This window comes from Rhinolophus ferrumequinum, chromosome 21 (genome assembly GCF_004115265.2).
Source record: "Rhinolophus ferrumequinum isolate MPI-CBG mRhiFer1 chromosome 21, mRhiFer1_v1.p, whole genome shotgun sequence".
NCBI classification, from domain to species: domain Eukaryota; kingdom Metazoa; phylum Chordata; class Mammalia; order Chiroptera; family Rhinolophidae; genus Rhinolophus; species Rhinolophus ferrumequinum.
In genome coordinates this window covers 12,678,712-12,694,080 of record NC_046304.1, presented here as the reverse complement: position 1 = coordinate 12,694,080, position 15,369 = coordinate 12,678,712, and the positions used below count along the sequence as shown (strand labels likewise).

The 15,369-nt window shown below is 54.8% G+C and overlaps 2 protein-coding genes across 9 annotated transcripts in view; one reads left to right on the top strand and one right to left on the bottom strand.

The window, feature by feature from the left end:
• Nucleotides 1-8,635, bottom strand: part of KIF1C (kinesin family member 1C) — a 22,268-nt gene extending 13,633 nt beyond the window's left edge. Inside the window, exons 1-16 of one of the 2 annotated variants that reach the window (XM_033090540.1) lie at nt 8,412-8,619; nt 6,564-6,684; nt 6,183-6,315; nt 5,690-5,766; nt 5,153-5,332; nt 4,440-4,505; nt 3,854-4,032; nt 3,656-3,767; nt 3,113-3,190; nt 2,890-2,955; nt 2,727-2,802; nt 2,186-2,264; nt 1,858-2,003; nt 899-1,068; nt 662-741; nt 457-532 (exon numbers count right to left, since the gene is read on the bottom strand). In XM_033090540.1, coding sequence (XP_032946431.1) covers nt 457-532; nt 662-741; nt 899-1,068; nt 1,858-2,003; nt 2,186-2,264; nt 2,727-2,802; nt 2,890-2,955; nt 3,113-3,190; nt 3,656-3,767; nt 3,854-4,032; nt 4,440-4,505; nt 5,153-5,332; nt 5,690-5,766; nt 6,183-6,288 — 1,491 coding nt within the window. In that variant the 5' untranslated portion in view covers nt 6,289-6,315; nt 6,564-6,684; nt 8,412-8,619. Of the gene's footprint in view, nt 1-456; nt 533-661; nt 742-898; nt 1,069-1,857; nt 2,004-2,185; nt 2,265-2,726; nt 2,803-2,889; nt 2,956-3,112; nt 3,191-3,655; nt 3,768-3,853; nt 4,033-4,439; nt 4,506-5,152; nt 5,333-5,689; nt 5,767-6,182; nt 6,316-6,563; nt 6,685-8,411 lie in introns of both variants that reach the window. The other variant, XM_033090539.1, reaches the window with a different exon arrangement.
• On the top strand, nt 7,461-15,367 carry INCA1 (inhibitor of CDK, cyclin A1 interacting protein 1). Of its 7 annotated transcripts, XM_033090558.1 has the most exons (7): nt 10,513-10,579; nt 12,900-13,013; nt 13,252-13,291; nt 13,439-13,440; nt 13,484-13,732; nt 14,190-14,355; nt 14,591-15,232. In XM_033090558.1, the coding sequence occupies exons 1-7, from the start codon at nt 10,536-10,538 to the stop codon at nt 14,735-14,737; spliced, it is 762 nt and encodes a 253-aa protein (XP_032946449.1). In that variant the 5' UTR covers nt 10,513-10,535; the 3' UTR covers nt 14,738-15,232. The 7 variants fall into 7 exon arrangements, with proteins under 7 accessions (XP_032946446.1, XP_032946447.1, XP_032946445.1 ...); XM_033090555.1 differs by lacking the exon at nt 13,439-13,440 and adding an exon at nt 7,461-7,955 and having other exon boundaries at nt 10,494-10,579; nt 13,560-13,732; nt 14,190-14,721; XM_033090556.1 differs by adding an exon at nt 8,955-9,078 and having other exon boundaries at nt 10,494-10,579; nt 13,252-13,732; nt 14,591-15,367.
• Nucleotides 15,368-15,369: the final 2 nt, after the last annotated feature.

Sequence of the window (15,369 nt, the reverse complement as noted above, 5' to 3'; positions counted from 1 at the left end):
TGTCTCCACCAACCTCCCATCTCCCAGGTCAACTCCCTCTCCTGGGGTAACCACTGTACCCAGTTTCTGGGTACAAATCCAGAGATAACTTCTATGCATGAACTCACACACATACACATGAGGTTATGTTCGTAAACACCTAGAGTCTAAGCAGCTCTTGAAATCCCCCTACGGGCAGGGGCCGTCATCCTCCTGTGCTCCCTAGAGTCCCTGGACACAAGCATTTCTGAGCGCTTGCCTCACTGGCTGTCAGATGGAGGGAGAGAGAGGGCAGGGATGGCCGGATAAAACACCAGAGAGAAGGTGGCAGGAGCGGGGACAAATGATGAGGGAACAATTCAGAGAACTCAGAGGTCAGGGTTAGAACTTATCACCCTCCCACCCCCCAACCATCTTCTCTAAGGATCCAGAGTCTCCTAGGCCTCCCCAGGCCTCTTCACCCAACCGCTCACTCACCTTCTTTGGAGAGAAGACACCCACGGTTCCCCCGTCCTCCCGGACAGCCACCCCCATCTCTGCAAGCAATGCTTCTCTGCAGCCAAGGAGAAACAAATGTTAGTCCTGTCATCACTACCCATGAACTCCTCCCCTGCACAGCCTGACCTTCCCTCCCCACCCCCACATCTCCCAGGGCTCCAGCTGTTGCCCCTGCGCCTCACACCTCTCCATCCTCAGGGCTTCCGTCTTGCGTAGCTTCTCCTCCCAGGTCTCATTCAGCTCAGCTATGATCTTCTCTGTCTCCTGAGGGGCATGAGATGGACAGGAATCAGGACAGTCTGGGACAAGCACCTACTGTGGGGGTCATACCGCTCCTGGGATTCCTTCTTCCTCTTCAACTCTGGCTTTGGAGGACTACACTCCCATCAGCCCCCAGGCCTGGCCAGCTCCAGCTTCCCACCTGCAGCCTCTCCATGGCCTCCTCAGGCCCAATCTGGGGCTCGGCGTTGGGGGAGAATGATGGTTCCAGTTCCCCATTGTGTGCGGGGGGAGATGAGGGCGAAACTGGGGCAGGGGGAGACGATATAGCTGGCAGAACACCTCCGGGACTCCCCTCATCCACCTTCAGGCCTGGGAGGTCAGAGAAGTCAAAAAAAGAGGCTAAGGAAAGATGGAGCTAATTGGAGACATAAAGGAGGCCTCAGAGAGACCATCTATAAAGACTTCAGAAGACAGCAGGTCAACCTCCACCAAGCAGGAAGCCCTCCTACTACAGCCTTAACAAATGGGCACCAGGTCTGCTTGTTCCCCTGTAGGGACGGAGAGCCCATTACTGAACAAGGCAGCCAGTTCCTTCCATTGCTAGATGACTCACTATCAGAAAGTTCTTAGCTGTGCTGAGCTGAAATCTGAGTCCTGTTACGTGTGCCCATTATTTTAAGTTCTGCCCTCTGGGATAGGAGTGACTATACTGCCTTTTCTTTTGCAAGACTATCCTTCAAATGTGGGAAGGTGAACATCATGTCCACCTTACCCTTCTCTTCCTAAGAATTGACACCGTTATTCCCTCAGTTGTGCCCCTCAACACCCTGGGAAGGACCCCAAGACCTTCCTTGGGGTCCACACCTGACAGAGTCAACGTGGATTCTACATCCTCTGAAACAGATACCGTTTTGTGTCAATGAAGCTGAGCATTACATTTTAGAAACCATTCCACTTTGACTGTTGCTAAGCTTATGGTCAACTAAACCCTCTGACATTTCATAAGAACATCATCAAGGCGTGGTAAGTCCTCTCTCCATATCTGTATCCATGTCAGTGAGGACATGAAGGGCTTTGTGGTCAGTGGTCCCTCCCTGGCCCCAGGACTGGGCAAAGGCAAGTGAAGAAGGATGAGGCGGGCTGCCCCTGGAGCCTGACCTCCCAGAGCAGAGGCTGAGAGCCCCTGAGCCACCAGCAGTTCCCGTAGCCGAGCCACTTCTTCCTGCAGCTCTCGGATCAGCCGGGCGTTAGGGTCCTCGTTGATGACGGCATTGCAGCGGATCTGCTTGGTGCGGTCGGCATACCTGTGTAAGGGTGGATCGGGACTGGTGACACCCAGACACAGGTGACCTTGGTCTGCTACCGATTTCTCGCTCTCCCAGGTTTTAAAGTATTGGGGTACAGTTGACTTGCCCTGTCTCATGGGCAAGTTCCTGAGCTCCCCTGGCACTTCTCGTGTGCCCTACCAGCCTGCCAGAGCCCCAACCTGAGGGTGCTGAGGGTCTCCTCGTAATTGATGTCCGCAGGGCTCAGGGCTGCAATCATAGCTGTGCGTGAGTTTCCACCTGTACATGGAGAGGAGGAGAAAGCTTGAGCTAGGCTGGGTCCTAAAAGTCAGCCTGGTCAGGGGTCCTCAGTGCCCAGGCAGGGGTCTGACAGGGTCACTGCCCAAGATAGGGTGAAGCTAACCATGAACTCCGGTAGTCAGAGGGAGCAGGGGTGAGGTCAGAGAGACAGACTTCTGTGGGACAGAGATCAGTGAGAGGAGGATGAAGTCAGCAGTGGGTGTAAGGCCAGAAAGGGGTCACGGGTGGCCAGGTCAGTGAGGCTCCTGGCTTGGCAGGCAGGGTGTGGCCTTGATCTCAGCATCAGGACATCGTCAAAGGATATTCCCCATGTCAGGGAAGGATCAATGTACACCTGGGGGATTTGAGATTCTAGGGGTGGCAAGGGGATTTGTCTGGCATTATCAAAGGGAGTGAGTGGGATGGTGGCAGGGTCAGCAAAGAGAGAGAGGAGCCCCTCACCCAAATTCTCCTTGAGCAGCCAGGTGAGCACCGAGTCCCTGTAAGGGATAAAATCCGACTTCCGCTTCTTCGATTGCTGGGGGTAAAGGGGGAAGGTGGTCAGTCTGGGCCACTCCATGTCCCCTTTCCCAGAGCCCCTTCTCTTCCCACCCCAAGGTCTTACCATATCCGCAAGGGCAGAGATCACCTTCCCGAGAGTAGTCAGGGACTTATTGATGTTGGCACCTTCCTGGAAAGGGATGAGGAACATGGGGAATGAGGCCCTTCTCTCCTACTCCGACCCACTTCCCCTTCCTTCTCCCCGCAGCCAGAGTCCCAGGGTAGGATGAGAGATCACCACACACAGCCCCCAGCACTGCCCGTCTGTCCCTCTGACGCCTCCTCACCTTCAGGCGCATGCCCCGGGCCCCTGAGGAGTCGGCCCGCTCACTCCCAGCGAGGTCCACCAAACTGATCTTACTAACCTGGGTCAGAGGAAAGAGACAAGAGAGGACTGGGGTCAGTGGGGCGGGGCAGGCCAATCAGGGGGACACCAAGCAAGGGATTAGGACAGTTGGCAAGGAATGGAGAAAGCCAGGAAGGGACGGGACGAGGAAAGGAGACAGGAGAAAATGGAATTTATAAAGACAATAGCGAGACAGGGGCTGTTTACTCATCCATTGGTTCATATATTTGTTTACAGGCCATTTACATGCCCACTATGTGGCAGGAGAAAGGACACAATGGGATCTAAGTCCTGCCTAGTAAGTCTAGCAAGAAGGACAAACAAGCAAACAGGAGACCGTACCACACTGATCTGACAGGGGAAGGGGAAGGAGCTGTGGAAGCCCCAAGGCACTCAAACCCAGGTTCAGCAGGAAGGAGGATGCAAGGCCCTTTCATGATATCATTATCTTTGTCACCAGGCAGGAATTGGGGGGGTGTCCCACCTTCTCTGAGTCCAACCCAGTGAGCTGGTCATGGCAGCGCTGTGTGAAGACAATGGTGAAGACAGCATGGGAACGGCTGCTGGTCTCATTCATGTTGGTGGCAGCCACAGTCCTGGGGGGGAGGGAGTGGTCACTGGGTCCCGCCTCTCACCTTCCTAACCCGGCTCCCTTTCCCTCCATTCCGTCGGCCCGCCTCACCGCGCCTTATTCCCACAGTCCATGAGGTCAGCAATGTCTGCGTAGGAGGTCACAGCCAATTTAGACAGGTCCTGCACGTAGGGGCCCAGGATAGGGTGCTCCCGGACCCGCAGAGAGCCCCGACTCTTGGGGTTCAAGAGATCTCGTACCCGCTCACAATAGATCTCCATATAACTCACCTGAGTGGGAGAAGCAAGCAATCAGTAACAAGCGAACAAAATACTGACAATGAAACTTACCCGACACTCCACAGGGCATGATACAGGTAATCGCAGCTAATGTACACTGAGCGTTTACGAGGCACCAGGCACAGTGCTAAGCACTTTGCATATACGAGCTCACTGACCCCCCCCCCAACAACCCTAGGATGGGGAGCCCATCATTATTATTTCACAGATGAACATACTCAGCAGCTGAAAGATGAAATCACTTGCCCAAAACCACAGCTAGTAACTGGCAGAGCCAGAAGTAGATCCCAAGCTGTCTGATTCTGGAGACTTCCCTTGGTCATAATCACTCTGCTCGCCCCCTCCCTTCTCAGGAACAACATGCCACTTCCCCACCCCCCACCTAGACCAGGGCTTACCTCCACAGAATAGGAGAGCTGAGCATCCTGGTTCTTACTAACACGAGAGAAGAGGTCCTCACAGAGCTAGAAGGGACACAGAAGCTGCTGTTCGTGGCACACCTGTGGCACCCAGCACCAAGCCAGGCCCTGTCTCTGGTGGCCCTATTGAACTCTAACCCCAACCGTGGTCGTTCCCAATTTACAGATGGGAAAGCAACCTCAGAGACGTTCACACTTGCCCACGGTCAGAGGCGTGTTAGGTGAGCCAGTAAACAAACCCAGCCATCCTATCTCCAGACTCTGGGGGCAAGGCCACTACACTGCATAGCCAGGCAAAATCACGGCCAACTCTCAGTTACCCACAACTGGCTTTCTCTGCAGTCACTACCTTGACTATGGTACACAAGCCTGGGGAAGTACATTCACAAGTGATTATGAGACAAGGTAAATAGTAAGTGGTAGGGTTCAAAGCCAGGGCTCAAAGCCAGGGCTCTCTGGTGCCAAAGCTTAGGCTCTTCTCACTGAGCCTTGTTGCTTCTGGTGGACGCAAAGAACTTCTCCCTACAAGGTCCTAGATGTCTAGGTTGCAGCCAAGCCCCATCTCCCGTCACATTGCCTCTCTTTAAGGGCCTCAGAAAGCCAACTCTCTACTCCATAATCCTCAGACCCCTGGCCTAAGGACAGCTGAAGGTGCTGCTGCACTGGCTGCCCTGCCAGGTCCCAGCATGTACCTGGGGCACAATGCCCTGCTGCCCCGGCTCCTGCCGCCCCATCATGGTGTAGGATTTCCCAGCCCCAGTCTGCCCATAGGCAAAGATGCACACGTTGTAGCCTTCAAAGGCATGGAGCAGCATCTCTTCTCCAATGTCCAGGTACACCTGTTGCTGAGATGCGAACTGGGGGTCCTCGGCCTAGGAGAAAAGGGGGCAGAGAAAGACAGCAGGAGTCCTACATGACTTTGTCCTTAGTGTATAATTCCCAGGAGGCTCGCCCCCTCTTGCTGGTAATTGCCAAAAGGTCCTGTGTGCCCCATGTCATCCCCGTCACCATCCTAATCCTCCCTGAGGGTCCCATCCAGTCTCCCGGCAGTCCTAATTATCCCACGGGATTCTCTCTCCCCCATCCTGGTCCCAGTCCCAAGCTAAGTGTCCCACCCCTCCCAGTCCCAACCAATTCCCTGAAGGTCCTATTTCCCAGCAATGCCCCCTCCCAATATCTAAATCCCCTGTGCCTCATTGCTCAGCTCTTTCCCAGCCCAACAACCTCACCGAAGTGTGTGACCAGTAGGAGTAGTCGAAGGTGAAGCTTTTGGGGGCATCCTTGCTCTGTTTGGGATTGATGATGGCTGAAGGGGCAGGAGAGGGCAAAGGAAGAAGGCCAAGGTCAGGTACTCCCAACCTCTGCCCACTCTCCACAAGCCCTGAAATCCAGGCATCCCACTCCCCACCTATGTCCTAGTTCATCTCTTCCCTTTAATACTCCCCACCCCCTCCCGCCACCAAAGCTAATTTTGGCTTCCTAGGACCCGCCCCCACTGGGCTGCCTACTTGGATTGGGCAATGGAGGGCTCCAGGCCAACATTCCCCCTCCCAGGGACTAGAAGCACGGAAAGGCCAGCCTGCCCCAACCCCCACCCTTATAACTAGCACCTGCTCTGTGCCTGGCATAGCCCTCCTCCCGGTTCGGCCCAGCAGGACTGGCCTGTGTAGTGGGCCTGGCCTGCCCCGCCTGTGCCCAGCCAGGCCCTTGGGACTCACTCACAGGTGGTACTGCCCTGCATGCTGACCACACATTTGGCATCACGGCTGATCTCACGGGCGTTGAAGGGCCGAACCCTCACTGCCACTTTCACCGACGCACCAGCCATGGCTCCAGATACTCCCACCCTCCTCAGCTAAAGGACAGAAACACAAGAGGTTGTTAGAGTGGCTGGCAGGACCCAGACATTGCCTCCCAGCTTCTCCCAGGAACCAGTCTCTCCACACCCCTTCCCCAGCTACCCAGGCCCTCAAGTACCCAGTTCCTAGTTCCCTGGCCTTCCTCCCAAATGTCACTCTCCTCAGGAACTCCCAAAGGTATTCCTGTCTCTCTCCCAAGCCATATCCCAGCTCGCAGGTATATGAGCTGTCACCCCAGAGTTACCTGTCGTGCTGGCCCCAGACCAGGGGGGCTGTATCAGTTCTGGCTGCCACCGGCCCTCGTAGGGGGAGCCCCATCCTACACTTGGGGCCTGGCCACACCAGCTGGGGCTGTGGGGGAAACCCTGGTTGTGGGGGAAGAGTGGTTAGGAGGCACCTGTGGCTCCAGAAGTGTGTCTGGGGTTCCAAGGTTGGAGGACAAGGGATAGGGGGTACTATTAGGAAAATAAGGATGGCTGTTCCTCCGGAATGGCCAAATGCAATGTGAATCCAAGGGCAGGGACGGTGATTATTTTTATTCCTTGTCACTCACAAGTGTACTGAACGTCAGATAGAGAAGGGAGAGAGAGGCTGGACAGAGGGCAATTCAGAGAAAGGGACACATGGGCAGAGACACTGAGGGTGGTGGGAAGAGAGAAGAGGAGGGGCAGAAAGTCACAGACATCAAAAAAACGAGAGAGACACACAAGAAAGAACGCAAGATTGAGGTCATGCTACGTAGGAAATAATGGGAGGAGAAAGGAAGGGGAGACACAGTGGCTAGCAAACACAGAAAGGTTAAACAGGCAAGGAGGGGAGCTCCAGGACAAAAGCACAAACTGGGAGCCCAGAAGAAGAAACAAGAGGAGAGAAAATCCCAAACACAAAACCTACCCTAAAATTCCCCCATAGAGTCAGCCAGGGAGAAGTAGCAACTAAGGCCCACAACCTCCACACAAGAGGCAGGGACTGCCAATGAGCAAAGTCCAAGAGCTGGAGGTACAGCCCCAGGACTGGTATCCATAGGGCCAGCCTGTGGCCCCAAACCCCTTGCCCAGCCCCCAGCACTTCCTCCTCAGGATCCAGGACAATAGGCAGGGGAGGGTGGGGTCATCCTGCATCCATCAACCCCAGGCCTCCTCTGTTGGGGGAGCCAGAATACCTGTGTCTTTTTGGGAAGGGGAGGATAGCACTGGGGTCTATCTCCCTGGAAAAGCAGAGGAGAAAGGAAGCAGGAGGGCTCCAGCCCCAATCTGGGGCTAGTGCTATGGCGTCCACTGCCCTGGGGAAGGTGCCAGGCTAGAACCCAGGAATGTGGGTGATCAGGTGCCCACACCCTAGGAGGAGAGGCTGAGCAGCCCACGCCCACAGACAGCAGGGTGGAGAGTTGTGAAGAGAGATCAGGGATGCTGGGCCCCCTTCTGTGGCCTCAAAGGACCTCAAACCCCTGTCATGCTGGGTCTCACCTCACCAGCCTTCCTGGCCAAGGCATGGGGGTGGGGAACGGAGTGAGAGGGCTGGTCTGTCCCAGGACAGGAAGGGAGTAGCTGAATTCAGAGACTTTCTCAGGAAAAACAACCCTGACCCCCAGACCCTGACCAGGAGAGAGAAGAGACACTGGTGGGAACACGCAATGGTGACGCCCTAGCGGCTAATGGGTGGGGAACGGGGTGGCACCGCTAGGGAACAGCGAGGTAAAGGACTAGGGGATAGGTACAGGGATCAGCTGGTGCTGCGTAAACGAGCAGTGGGGTACAGGCAGGAGCCGCGGCTGGGGTGGCGCCGACCCAACAACCGAAAGGGGACCTTGGGCCACCTGCACCTTGCACGCCCGGCAATTCTCACACAGGCCCCGTCCCGGCCTTTCTGGGCGGCCATGCAGACCCTGTCCTCCTGTCCAGCCAACCGAAGGCCGCCCCGGGCCTGGCACCTCTCTGCGCCTCCGCGGGACAAATAGCACATGATCCCGGCTCTCGCGGCCAGGCAGCCCCCGCCGGGTCGTGCAAACAAGGACCCCGGTTCCCTTCCCCCAGCTCGGCACATTCCTCCGCGGGCGTCCCCTCCCTAACCCCCCCTCTCCCCCAGCTCTCACCTCGTCGCGGCAGGGTTCCCGGGGCGGCTCGGCAGAGTGTAAAAGGACAATTTTCCGAGAAGCGTGAGATGGGAGAAGGGGAGAACCCGGGTCGGTTCGGGGCTGCCCCCGCCCCTTGCCGGGTCCCCGGGCGGCGGGCAGCAGACTCGCGCCCCGGGGCAGCAGCAGGAGCGGCGCCAGCGGCCGGCGCCCGCCGGGGCAGCGCGAGCTGGGGCGCGAGCGAGGGGCGGAGGACCGACGGGCGCGCGCACGCGGGCGGGCGGGCGCGCGCTGCCCTGAGAAGGGCCCGGGAGCGACCTGGACTACTACTGTTAAAGGGGTAATGCCTTCGGGACTGTGGGGCCCACTGAGCCGGGACGCAAGAACCAAGATGCGGACGCAACAGAAAGAGCAGGACGTCGGGCGAGGGTTACAGGCGCCTGAAGGCCGGGGAAGTGTGGGAGCGAAACCTGGAGGCAACCCAGACCCCGCACCCGCGCACGTTGCCGCCATCGGAGGCGCGCTCAGGGGGCGGAACCGCTCGCCGTGCCCCGCCCAGGAGGTGGCTCAGTGCTGGCCCCGCCCCCAGGCGCGCGGTGCCGGCCGGCTCCTCCTTCCGTCCTGTCGTGTCTCGGACCTCCTCCCCGCACGGCATATCGTTCTAGAATTCGCCGCGCCGCTGCCTCAGGTGTTGTGAACAAGTGCGGTCGGCGGCGGCACGGCCACCCAGCACTGTCCCTGCCTGGCCCTCAAGTTTGGCAGCCCCGGCAGGCCCGGGCCGCCGTCTCAGGCCCAGGCCACCCTCTCAGGCCCGGGCCGCCGCCTTCGTCCCTGGCCTCCGCCTCAGGCCTGGATGCCGTCTCAGGCCCAGGTCCCCCTTCCCAACCCCGCCTGGCCCCCTCCAGCTCCAGACTGTCCCTGGGAGCCACATCCACACCTCAGACTTCCAATTTTGTCTTCAGACTTGGCTGCTCTCGAAGGCCTGGCCAAGCCCCAGTCCACCTGCCATGGGTCCCCTTAGCCCCCTTAGGTGAAGCCACACCCTCAGGCGTGGCCCTTCCCTCCGGGCAGGGCTACCCGCGCCCCCACGCCCGCCCCACTACCCCCAGACCAGCCTGACCCCTCAGGTCCTCATCTGACCAGTCAAACATAGGTTGCCCTCCAAGGCCTTGGCTACCTGCTAGGCCAACTGTTGAGTACTCTGTCTAGCTTCCTTAAGCCCCATCCTGTCTCTTAGATCTAGGCCACGCATTTAGACCCAACTACCTGAGGTCTGAATGCCCCTCAGGAGTTCAGCTTACCTGCTGTGCCCTAGGACATCCCATTTAAACCCCTCCTACCTTTTCAGCCCAGCTCTATCCCATCTGCCACCTCAGCCCCAAATGCTCTCTCCTTTTCTTACCTCACCTACTGCTTTCTCAGCCCATCCTTAGTTGCCCTTGGATGAAGTTTCCAATCCAATGCCTTTTGCATCACTTATGCTTCCTACATGCACTCTCCTAACTATTATAGCATTCTCGGCTGCTTTTTCTGCCCACCCAAACTGGCTCTCAGGTCATATTTGGCTTCCCCTAATTCAGAATCTGTGCAACTGACCTGTGCTCACCTTCTTTACCTGTAGACATTCCCAACTGCCCACTCCTACTCTGTCACCAATTGACCACTCTGTCCACACATAACTTTCATTAACCTCTCATACCTGATTTTTTTAAAAATTAACCCTCAATTTTTTAACTGCCCCAACCACCAATTCTATACCACCTCTGCCCTATGTAATTTCCACCTGTCATCCTTTTTAATTTCATAATCCCACATTGCCAATTAAGTCACTTAACTACCATCTGTAGATTTCACTTACTCTATGCATTTAGCTTCAGAAGATTTATTGTCTCCTTTATCTTTTACCACATTCACATTTCCTGGGCTTTCCACCTTCAACCAATATATCCAGTTAATAGAAATGTCCAGTACTAGAAATACCTTTTAAGCTCTCTTTCCTTTTTCAGGAGCCATATATCCTCTTTCCAATCTCTAGATCTGCTACTGGTGTCATCCCTTCAGCCATTCCATGAGTGAATGATTCATTTTCCATTATCCTCCCAGCATTAATGAGAAGACAGTCCAATCACCCAGCCCAGTCCAGTCATGGAGGTACAGGAAGATGGAGATAACCTCATTCCCTTTGCCAAGTGAGTCGTCCCCACCCAGTGGCAAGAGTGGGGACGGGATGGAGGGAAGATTGCATGCCTGGGTCCTTTCCTGAAGAGGAAATAAGGAACAAGAACCTCAGTGCCTGGGTTCAGGGGATTGATGATTCATTAATTTATTCAACAAATAGTTTTTGAACACTGCATTGTTCTAGGGACTGTATTAGGCACCAGGGATTTAATAATTAGAAAGACAGGGTCCTGGGCTGGCCCAGTTGCTCAGGTGGTTGGAGCGCTGTGCTCCTAACGCCAAGGTCGCTGATTCGATTCCCACATGGGCCAGTGAGCTGCGCCCTCTACAGCTAAGATTGTGAACAACGTCTCTCCCTGGAGCTGGGTTGCAGTGAGCAGCCAGAGGTGGCCTTGAGCTACCCCTGGGCAGCCAGCTGCTGAGTGCTGCTGCGGGCTGCTGTGTGCTGCTGTGGGCTAACGTGTGCCACTGTGAGTGGCCGGCAGCCAGCACGAATGGCCGGCAGCCAGCATGAATGGTCGGCAGCTGGAGAGAGCTGCTGTGAACGGCCAACCAACCAACTGCCTCAGCCAGGGAGGGAGTGCAAGGCTCATCATACCAGCATGGGCCAGGGGGCTGTGTCCTACACAACTAGACTGAGAAACAACGGCTTGAACCGGAGTGTGTGGGGAGGGAGGTGGAAAAGGCGGGGGGAAGATAGGGGCCTGCTCATAGAGTTTACATTCCAGAGCGGGGTAGACAGAATGTGCAAACAAATAATTTCAATTAGTGATAAGTACCATGAAAAAAAATAAAACAGGAGTATAATGGAAAAATAGAATGTCTGGGAGACACAAGTTTAGATAGGGTGATTGTGGAAGACTATTCTGGGGAGGTGAATTTGAATTGAGATCTGAAAAATGAGAAGGGCCCAGTCTGATAAAACCACAGGGGAGAAGAAGGAATAGTAGGTTTTAAAAAGTCCCAAGGCTTGGTATCTTCTAGGACCAGGAAGCAGGCCAGTGTAACTGATACTTAGGGATCAAGGGAAATGTGGAGAGTAAGTCAGTTAGGCAGAAGACCTTACAAGCCATTGAAGAATTTGGATTTTATTCTAAGGACGGTAGAAATCAGTGGAAGTTTTTAAGCAAGGGAATGACATGAACAGACTTTATTTTTTCCTTCATCTTTTTTTATTATGGAAAATTTCAAACTACAAAAAAAATTTCAAAATACAGAAGTAGAGATCACGTACCCTTTTCAGTCAGCTTCAATAATTATCATTATATGGATAATCTTTTCATCTGTAAACCCATCCAGCCTCCTACTACTCAGATTTTTGAAGTAAATCTCAAACTGCATATCATTACATATGATCATTTCAAAAGGATTACTCACACTGCTCTGTGCAGAATAGTTTGTAGGGGATTAGAGTGGAAGCAGGAAGAGGAGGAGGAGTCCATTGCAATAGTCCCGGCAGGGGAAGATGAGCTGGAATGTGGTGGTGGGAGTGAAATGGTGACGAGTGGTGAAATTTGGGTATATTTTCGATGGAGAACTGACAAGACTTGCTGATAGATTGCATACGGGAGGTGACGGAAAATGAGGCATACCAGGTTTTTGGCTCTAACAACTGGGCCTTTCAGGGAGATGGGGAAGGCTCGGGGGATGTTAAGTGGGCAGTTGAACCTGTGAGTCTGGAGTCCAGGGGCAGAGCCAGGGCTGCGAATATAGATTTGGGAGTCATTAGCACATTGGTGGTATTTAAAATCTTGGGCCTGAGTGAGATCAGCTAAGGAAAGATGGAGGTGGAGAAGATAAAGGGCCCAGGTCTAAGCCCTAGGACACTCTCTTTCTAGAGATCAGGAGAGAAGTCATCGTTCAGTCTGAGGGCTTTGGAAGTGATGAACACTGTTCTCAAACAGCCCTGCACATCCCTTAGGATATGAGTCTTTCTGAGATAGGGGAGACAAAGCAGGAGTAAGTAGAGGGTTCTGCTCCCCTGGATCCTTGCATTGACCAAAAGGAACGTGTCTGTCACATCGGCTGAGTAGCTGGGGCCTTCCTCTTTAACAGCCATGCATGCTACATATGATGTTCTCTGGTTGTGGGTGGTAGAAGCTTGAGATTCAGTGAGAGCTGACGCTCAAACAATTGCCAATCTCCGCCCTCCTCCTAGCTCCAATCTCCTTTCAAATCAGAGGCCTCACCACCTTCCTCAACTAAAATGGATAAGGGAGGACATGGCCTGAGGGAGCCTGGGCACCAGTATGGTCCCATGGGAAGCGCCTCTCAGTCCCTTTCTGCTGTAAGGGAAGAACCAAACTCACGCCTACCTTGCCCTCACCTCAGGTGTTCCAGGGTGGTGAGACGATCTCCACCCCCCAGCTTGCCTTCCCAGAGGCTCAGACTGACACCCCAGCGTTATGGAGACATCTTCTGGGAGAACCTTAGTCAAAGGCCCAGGTAGGCAGAAAGGGAGAAAAATGGGACTAAGTGGAGGTAGGCAGGTGAGGCAGTACAATTTTAAACTACCATAAAGCCTTATAGCAGTATGCCCTAGTCTGAGGATAACTGCCCCACTGGCAGATAGACATTGTAGCTCCTAATGCCATACAGATAGGTGGTGGGGAGAGGTCGTTAGGGAAACAATAATGGATGTGGGTGTCCTCTTTGCACTTAGCCCCCTTTTTGTGCTTCACAGCCCCACCTGGATAGAAGAACAGTACATCCCACCCCTGCTGGTATGACAAACTTTCTGCCCTTCAACACTTTTCAGTTAAAATTGCACCCACTGCCATCTTATCCCCAACTCTCCTTATGACCCCTTTCCTCTAGTATCCCCAGGCCCTCCTTTCTATGAATCAATCAGCATGTTTTCCAGATCACAGCTGTTTTCATGATCTGGGCTTACCAAGATCCCTATTTTGTCCAAGCTCCCCAAGTGCTCTGTTCTGCCCTCTGGCTCCTTTTCCCCATTCTCTGGCACAAAGAGCTACTGGTTGTTCCCAGCCTGGCATGTACCCCCCTGAGGGGCTCCCATCCCCTGAGATGCTTTGCAGAAGAAAGAGAAGGAGGCCACATTTGGCAGGAATGCAGCAGGGACCTGGGGGCATCCCAGCCCGGGTAAGGGCTGTCACTTACCACCTAGAGGATCTAAGGAGGCGACAAAGAATCATCAATGAGTAAGGAGAGACATCTGGGCTCTGGGAGCCAAGCAGGGTGTGGGGACAGAATGGTTTGAAGTAAGGAAGGGGTGGAGAGTTTTGAGAGAATTTGAGATTGTTTGGAAACGAATCATGGACTTAGTGGGATTGAAGCAGAATTTCCATAATGTGGAAAGGAGGGAACCGAGGGATGGAGGACCAGCCACATGAGCTGGAAGGAGTAGAAACTGGATCAACTGAAGACAGGAAAACACTCCTTAGAACCGGAGGACAGTGGGGAGCTAGAGGTCACCTCTGAGTCCTTAAACTGAAAATACTTTAGTCTGAGGGAACAGAAAGTTGGGAGTGGAGAGTTGGAAGTCAAACGACAACTCTGGGTCCCAGCAACAAGTATTTTAGAGCAGAAAGGTGAAGAATGGAGAGACGGGAAGCCTGGCCTCCAGGTAACTCTTTCCTAAGCTTAAAGTCTCCACAGACTAAAGAAGGCCCAGTGGGGCAGCTCTGGGGTTGCATCCGAGCCCCTGGTGCCTGATGAGGCGGGCTGTGGATTACCCAGCACCACAGAACACCCTGATCGGGAAGAGGAGAGGGCATCCTATCCACGGGAAGAGGACCCCTTTCTCCCTCCCGGCAGGGACCAGGTATGGTTGGAGAGGAACTTGGTGGGGTGGTGGGAGGTGATGTGGATGCTTGGTCCTCCATGGAGAGACAGCAGAAGCCAAGAGCGAGGTTGGATAGCTGGATTTGAGGGGAACAAAAATAAAGTAGGCAGGAGCCAGAGACTTGGCGGTACCTGAGTTTGGGCACTAGGAAATCTGGAGAGAGGCATGCTTTTCCATTATCTCATTCTTTTTTCAATTTCTCTCATCTTTACAGCTGCTTTGGTCTCCCTGGAGTCCCCTGGGCCAGGAAGGATCTTGTCTCTCCAGGCCGCTGAGTTCTCTGCCCCACTGCAGCTCTGTCACAGCCAGTAGGAACCCCCTTTCCAATCTGTGGGGGATGAAATTGCAGTCTGAGGAGTAAGGAGAAATCATCCCTGTCCAACATGCTAGTGCTGCCTCAGGGGTCCAAGCCTCCTTCTTGTGGCTGGAATCGCCCCCATTTCTGGCATCAAGGCGTTTCCTTTTCCTTAGCCTCCCCCAACTTCCTCTCCCATCGTCTGAACTAACAGCCCCTTTGGCCTCCCAGCTCAGTCTACACCTCACAGGAACTCGCCGAGGCCTGTTGCCACGCAGGCCCCGCTCCCCAGCACTGAGTTCTTGTCTCTGTTCTGTCATTAAAAAGCAAACAAGTTGAGCCCAGAGTTGTCCTTCTCTCCGGAAGCAGTGATGGAGGGGCTCCTGGGGAGGACCCGGCTACAGCGAAGTCGGGTTGGGTCCACAAAACTCACGGAGTCACGCCCCCGGCGAGAAAAGTCCTGACCCCCAGGCCAGCGTTGCTCGCCCAGCACTGGACAGCCACCCGCACCCCTTTCCCAGCCCGGGGATCACGCCAGTCGGCCGAGCTTCCGCCTCGGGAGCCGGGAATCCTGCCCCTCTGCACTGCTGCCCCTCGGGGACTTCCCGGCCGTCGGTCGCCTAGGCCAGCGCCCCACCCGGAGCCCCACGTGTGCTGCCCCCAGGTTCCCTTTCCGACCCCCTTCCCCTTAATTGGGA